This window comes from Lactuca sativa, chromosome 2 (assembly GCF_002870075.4).
Source record: "Lactuca sativa cultivar Salinas chromosome 2, Lsat_Salinas_v11, whole genome shotgun sequence".
Classification (NCBI taxonomy): domain Eukaryota; kingdom Viridiplantae; phylum Streptophyta; class Magnoliopsida; order Asterales; family Asteraceae; genus Lactuca; species Lactuca sativa.
The window spans coordinates 100731278-100738516 of NC_056624.2; the positions used below are offsets into that span (position 1 = coordinate 100731278).

Genomic DNA, 7239 nt, shown 5'->3' on the forward strand with positions numbered 1-7239 from the left:
CTAAGAAGTGATAAAGTTTTAACCTTTGACAAGTATTGAGTGTAGAAATCATACCTTTACTCTTGAAAGTTGAAGATTCAGAAAATTTGGAAGAAATGGCTTGAGGGTCGCTGTGCACGGCGAGTGTGTGGGTAAAAATGAATGAAACCCCTTTTTACAGATTATAAACCGTCTGTGTAAGTTATCTACTCGCCGAGTAGATAAGTGCTACTCGCCGAGTAGATAAGTGCTACTCGCCGAGTAGATCCGCGTATTCGCGTTTTTCTTGGGATTCGGGCAAGTACTCGCCGAGTAGATCGCCCCTACTCGGCGAGTAAAGCTTGCAGTTTGAACAAAAATTGATTTTTTTTCTTATTTTTAAACCACCACCCCCACACTCTAAGCATTGCTTGCCCTCAAGCAATCATTTTGAACATGTTTTCAGAAGAAGAATGAAAATAAAACTGATCCTAAGAAATTTAAAAGAAAATAAAGGAAAAAGAAAGGCAAACTCTAGACTCAGGTTGCCTCCCGGAAGCGCTTCTTTTTAAGGAGTCATTAGTTGGACTCCTCCCATTCTACGTTGCTGCAATCCCTTCCATCAACAGCCCTTCTTCCATGTCTTCATTTCTTGGGACTCCTTCTTCATATCTTTTAACCCTATGTCCATTGACCTTGAAAGGGGTACCATCCTTTGATAATAACTCTATAGCACCATGTGGAAACACCTTCTTCACTAGAAAAGGACCATCCCATCTTGACTTGAGTTTTCCCGAGAAGAGTTTTAACCTTGAATTAAAGAGTAACACCTTTTGCCCTTCATGAAACTCTTTATTTCCCTTGATCCTCTTGTCATGCCAACTCTTAGTTTTCTCCTTATAAATTAGAGAACTAGTGTAAGCATCATTCCTAAGTTCCTCAAGAGCATTCATTTGCATTAACCGATTGTTCTTGAGCTTTGCCATGTTGAAGTTGCACACTTTTAAAGCCCAAAAAGCTTTATGCTCGATCTCCACCGGTAAATGACATTGCTTTCCATAAACTAGCCTATATGGTGTAGTACCAATAGGTGTTTTGAAAGCTGTTTGGAATGCCCAAAGTGCATCATCTAGCTTATCCGACCATTCTTTCCGATTGCTCCCCACCGATCTCTCCAAGATTCTCTTTAAGGCTCTATTTGTCACTTCGGATTGTCCACTAGTTTGTGGATGGTAGGATGTAGAGAATTTATGGGATACCCCATATTTTCTTAGCACCTTCTCTATTTGATCATTGGGAAAATGAGTGCCTCGGTCACTTATAAGGGCTTTTGGGACTCCAAATCTTGCAAATAGTTTCTTCAAAAAGCGCACCACCACCCGACCATCATTAGTTGGCAAAGCTTGTGCCTCCGCCCACTTGGATACATAATCCACCGCCAAGAAGATGTATTTGTTGCCTTTGGACATGGAAAATGGTCCCATGAAATCGATCCCCCACACATCAAATACTTCGCACACTTGAATACTATGTTGTAGCATTTCATTTCGTGATGAAATGTTTCCGCTCTTTGACATGCATCACATTCTTTCACAAATTGGGCTGGATCTTTAAAATCGTGGGCCAGTAAAACCCAATGTTAAAGATCTTCTTAGAAGTGTAATGTGCTCCATGATGTCCACCTGTGTGCCCGCTATGACAATCCTCCAAAATCTGTTGGCTTTCCTTCCCGAACAGACATCTTCGTATGATTCCATCCGCACAGCTTCGGAAAAGGTATGTCTCATCCCAAAAGTAATACTTTAATTCAGAAAAGAATTTCTTCTTTTGTTCGCTGGTAAGATCTTTTGGGATGTATTTGCTAGCTAAATAATTAGCTATGTCTGCGAACCATGGCTCTTCTCCCACGGTCACCATAATGTACTCGTCCGGGAAGTCATCTCCAATTCTATCTTCTTGCAATTGCGGGTTTTCAAGCCTTGACAAGTGGTCGGCTGCTACATTCTACGTGCCCTTCTTGTCGCGTATCTCTATGTCGAAATCTTGGAGAAGTAGAACCCATCGTATCAATCTTGGCTTGTCCTAAAGTGACATTTCTCCCAATTAAGGACCAAGTCGGTTTTTTCGCATCTAGCAAGCATTAAGTCAAGATTTGTGAGACAATCATGGAAGGAAGATCCAAAAACAGAAAAATCGTCCATAAAGACTTCCATGAATTTTTCCACCATATCGTGGAATATGACTGTCATGCACCTTTGAAATGTCATGGGTGCATTGCATAGCCCAAAGGGCATGCGTCGATAAGAAAAAGTCCCACTTTGGCAAGTAAATGTGGTCTTTTCTTGGTCCATTGGATCTATGGGTATTTGGAAATAACCCAAAAATCCGTCTAGAAAGCAATAATAACTATGGCCTGATAATCTTTATAACCTTTGATCAATAAATGGTAAGGGGAAATGATCTTTACGAGTGGCATCGTTTAGCTTTCGATAATCGATGCACACTCTCCAACCGGTTAAGGTTCGTATCGGAATAAGCTCATTCTTCTCGTTGGTTATGACCGTCATCCCTCCTTTCTTGGGCACCACTTGGACCGGACTCACCCACGGACTGTCGGAAATGGAATATATAATCCCCGTAAAAGCTTGACCACTTCTTGCATATTTGGGTTCAATCGTCTTTGGTGCTGCACAACCGGCTTTGCTCCTTCTTCTAGATTAATCTTGTGAGAACAATAAGAGGGGCTGATTCCCTTGATGTCGGTAATGCTCCATGCTATGGCCCGCTTTCGCTTCTTCAAAACTTGAACTTGTTCTTCCTTTTCAGATCTAGAAAGGTCAGAGGCTATGATAACTGGCTTTAGATGGCCATCTTCAAGGAAAGCATACTCCAAATGTTCTGGTAATGTTTTGAGCTCAGTTTTTGGGTTCTGTTGGTTGTACTCGCCGAGTGCAGGTAAGGGACTCGGCGAGTTAGAAGCTGAATTCACGATTTCCATTTTTTCTTCGCTTGGACTCGGTGAGTAAATCGGCCCTACTCGGCGAGTTGATCTGTCAGACTTTTTCATCAATTCTTCAAACTCAGCTTCTTCTAGCAGCCGCTCGATCTCCATTAAGTCTTTTTCAGCATCAAATTCTTCATCAAAAATGGTGGACTTGTTGGGATCTTCACTTTCTCACTCCTCCATTAATTCATCAAGCATGTCAATTGAGAACGCCATGTCATCACTATTCCTTGCATACTTCATAGCTTGATCAACCCCAAAAGTAACTGAGTCATCTCCTACCCGTAAAGTAAGCTTTGAGTCCCTCATGTCTACCATAGTACTTGCAGTGTTGAGTAAAGGTCTTCCAAGGATGATCGGGACTTGAGGATCCGCCTCCATGTCTAGAATTATGAAATCTGCGGGAAATACAAACTTGTCCACCTTGACCAATAAGTTTTCACATATGCCTCTTGGAAAAGTGACTGTCTTGTTTGCTAAGTGAATCACCATATGAATTGGCCTTGGTTCTAAGAGGGCTAGCTTCTTGAAGAGTGAATATGGCATGAGGTTCACACTTGCTCCCGAATCGGCCAAAGCATGAATGGTAGCCAAGTTACCAAATTGGCAAGGAAAAGTTAAGCTCTTCGGGTCACCCTTCTTCTTTGGTAGCTTATTTAGCATAATTAGTCATTTGTTAGCATACATTTTTATTCATTTTTAGCTAATTATGTGCATAATGTGGACAAAATGTACTTAATAATGTTTAAATTTTGTTTTCAGTCCAAAAGACATGCTTGGAAGTAAAAGGGAACAAGGAGAAGCAATTAGAGACCAAAGAATGAAGAATGAGGAACAAAGGCACACTAACTCGGCGAGTCCGCGAGGCTACTCGGCGAGTACCCAAGAATATTCCTGAAGATAAGTCAAGACTCCTAACAATATACGGATTGTACCTGTACTCGGTGAGTCCACGAGTCTACTTGCCGAGTAGCCCCTGTTTTGTGACAATTATAAATATCGAACCTTAATCCGAATTGGAGAGACTTCTGGTGTTTTTGGGAGTTGCACCTACGATTGAAGAAACCTTTGGAGATCTGAGAAACCCTAATCTTCAATCCTTTGAAGAATCAAGGCAATTTAGGTTATACATTCCACTTAATCTTAGAATTTAAGCATGTCTAGCCTAGTTAAACTTGTTTTTGAGTTTGTTTTTACTGTGACTATTAACTAAATTCGTTTGTTTCTGTTTGGGAAGACCAAGTTACTCCTATGGTTTAGTTATTACTTTTTGATTGTTTGTTTATTGGTGATTTTATTAAATTAAGTTTGTTAAAGAACCTTATGCATTAACCACAACTATTTTCTGTTAATTGGAAGACAATTAAGCTGCATGAACATCTCTTAGTTGTTAACCTCATAGGTTTATGTGAACACTTTATCATATGCCTAGGAATAATGAATATGAAACTAGGATTAATAAGAGAATGGGTAAATTAATGTGTGAGCTTGTTTGAGAAACCAACAAACAAGAGGTAAATTGAAACACCAACTTGATTAACCAATTACAAATCTTATTTAATCCAAATAATTGAACTAGGGAATTAATTAGTTTAAACAATTGGCCACTGCTTGAATTGATTAATTGTCTAAGGGTTAGTATTAATGAACATGAACCTAACAATTATAGTTGGTAACCAATAACAATTGATCTACCATATAAATAACCATAGGAGTGAATTGGTTGGACCTAAACAGAAACCCTTTATCAAATTTGGTGAAATTGTTACTTGTCTTAGTTGTTTAGTTAATTAAGTGTTAAAGTGGTATGTTTAAGTTTCTAGTCTTGTAAAACTAGAGAAAAACCCTTTTACTTTTATTACTTGCTTAGTTAAAATTAGTTATTAGTTTAATTTCCGTTCCCTGAGTTCGACACCCTACTTATCCAACTATACCACTAAAAGATAGGTTCACTGCCTTTGTGTGCTTAATTTATCAACTAAAAGTAGGAATAAAACCAGTGCATTTTACACACAACAAGTTTTTGGCGCTGTTGTCGGGGAACGGTTCCAAAATTAAATGTAATTCCTATTTTTATCGATCCTTTGTGTGAGTTTTTCTTGCACAAAGTTATTTTTCAGTAATACGGTAAGTAGGTTAGGTTTTAGAGCTATTAGTTTCTTTTTAGAAGTCTATTAATTAGTTTTAATTTTTTTTGGTTTTAAACAGTCTACTCGCCGAGTGCATCGCACCTACTCGGCGAGTATCCTGCTGTTTGCCAAACTATTTCTCTTTTTCGTTCTGTTTCATTTTTGTTCTTTTTACGCGTTTTTTTTCTTGTTTGTTTGCAGTTATTTCATGACCCGAGGATCTGATACACCTCTGGTTCCTCCTTTCGAAGACTCGGAATCCGCACTAAGGAGGAACAAAGGAAAAGTCGTTGGAGAATCCGCTTCTTCAAAGAATTCTCCACTAAAGAACCTCAAGTCCATTTTCAGCAAGAAGAGGAGCAGCAAATCAGGAGCATCCAACGCCTCTTTAACAATCGAAGACCCAATTAAAGAAGACACCGAGTACGAGACTGAGGAAGAAGAAGAGCCTACATACAAGCATGAATCCGACTTTAAGGACAATTTAGTTATCACTATGGCTAATATCGATGAAGTCCCCATGGGGGAATGGAAGAAAAGGATGCGCAATGACACTGGCCCGGGACTTGTGCAACCCGCAATTCCCGCAACTGCTACCTTTGAGCTTAAGGGTCATATACTAGCTTTACTTAAAGAAATCCCTTTCACTGGCAAAGATCACGAAAACGCCTACAAGCACTTGGATGAAGTTAATGATGTAGCTGATTATTTCAATGTTCCCAACGTGCCTCGGGAAACTTAGCTACTTCGCATGCTTCCAGTTACTTTGAAGGGTGCTGCAAAGGATTGGCTCAAGTCACTACCCCCCGGATCCATCACTACATGGGCCCAGCTAAAAAAGAGTTCATTGATCAATTCTTCCCACCATCCAAGATATCCAAGCTCAAGAAAGCCATAGCCAACTTTGAACAACAAGCTCGAGAGTCACTATATGAAGCTTGGGAGAGGTACAAGAGCTTGTTAAGGAATTGCCCACATCACGACCTCAATAGTCAGCAAGAAGTCTCCATCTTTTATGATGGAGGAAATGTTACCACAAGGCAATTACTTGACTCGCAAGGTCCACTTACGAAGAAGGCACCTCCAGTGATAAAGCAGCTAATTGAAGAATTCTCTAAGCATTCTAGAGAACACCATAATCCAAGAAATGATGTAACAAGGGGGTCCGCCTATGTAGCTTCAGAAGACTTATCATCAGTGATGGCCATGTTGAAAAACATGGATAGGAGGATGGACAAAATGGACCAAACGATACATGCTATACGGGTGGGGTGTGAAAACTGCAATGGGCCTCATCTTACTAGAGACTGCGACTTGGATGAAAATGGAAACAAGAAGGTGCAAGTTTGTTACTCAAGTAGGGACCGATATGATGAAGATTGGCGAAAACCAAAGAAAGAGTGGCTCCCTTATGAAGAGTACAAGAAGGCTAAGGAGGAGAAGTTCAGGCAAAAAGGAAGAGGTTTTTACCAAAAGGAGGAGCCGGCACAAGAAAGAAAACCAAGTTTGGAAGACATGCTTATCAAATTTGTAGCTACTTCAGAAAAGAGACATAGTGATCATGATGCTGCAATTCAAGAAACAAGGACCATGCTTAGAAACCAGCAAGCATCTATCCACAACATAGAAACGCAGCTAGGGAAACTTGCTCAACAAATCAACCAAAGATCACTGGGAGAACTTCCTAGTAAAACCAAATATAACCCACGAGGCGCGCACATAAACATAGTCACAACAAGAAGTAGGAAGATAATCACTCCTCTGGCCCCTGTTCAGAATGAAGCACCCAAATAATTGCAGAAGGAGGATGCAGAAACTCAAGACCAAAATCCAAACCTTCAATCTGCAGAGCCTACTCGCCAAGACCAGAATATGGACTCGACAAGTCCACTGCCAAACCCAAAAGAGCAGGTTCCTGAAAAGCCCTTTCAGCCTCCATTGCCATATCCAGCCAGAGCTAAGAGAGAAAAGCAGGAAGAGGAGTACCAGAAGTTTCTTGATCATATCAAAGCTCTTCAAATCAACATACCCTTCATCGAAGTTGTCGCACAAATGCCAAAATATGCAAAATTCCTTAAGGAACTTCTTAGGAATAGAAGGAAGATGGAGGAAGTGAAAAAGGTAGTTCTTAATGAGAACTGCTCAGCT

General features: G+C 40.3%; 3 protein-coding genes and 1 non-coding gene across 4 annotated transcripts; 1 reads left to right on the forward strand and 3 right to left on the reverse strand.

The window, feature by feature from the left end:
- Nucleotides 1–557: 557 nt before the first annotated feature.
- LOC111894310 (uncharacterized) lies at nucleotides 558–1427 on the reverse strand. The gene is made up of 2 exons (XM_023890392.1): nucleotides 1102–1427; nucleotides 558–1026 (listed from the first exon to the last, which is right to left on the reverse strand). The coding sequence occupies exons 1-2, from the start codon at nucleotides 1425–1427 to the stop codon at nucleotides 558–560; spliced, it is 795 nt and encodes a 264-aa protein (XP_023746160.1).
- Nucleotides 1428–3133: 1706 nt separating this feature from the next.
- Nucleotides 3134–3625, reverse strand: LOC111894301 (uncharacterized). The gene has a single exon (XM_023890381.1). It carries the CDS (start codon nucleotides 3623–3625, stop codon nucleotides 3134–3136), a length of 492 nt encoding a protein of 163 aa, XP_023746149.1.
- A 2288-nt stretch (nucleotides 3626–5913) lies between these two features.
- Nucleotides 5914–6885, forward strand: LOC128132355 (uncharacterized). The gene has a single exon (XM_052768877.1). The coding sequence runs from the start codon at nucleotides 5914–5916 to the stop codon at nucleotides 6883–6885; it is 972 nt and encodes a 323-aa protein (XP_052624837.1).
- Nucleotides 5971–6077, reverse strand: LOC111894383 (small nucleolar RNA R71). The gene has a single exon (XR_002851203.1). It is a non-coding gene; the product is annotated as a small nucleolar RNA R71 (small nucleolar RNA).
- Nucleotides 6886–7239: the final 354 nt, after the last annotated feature.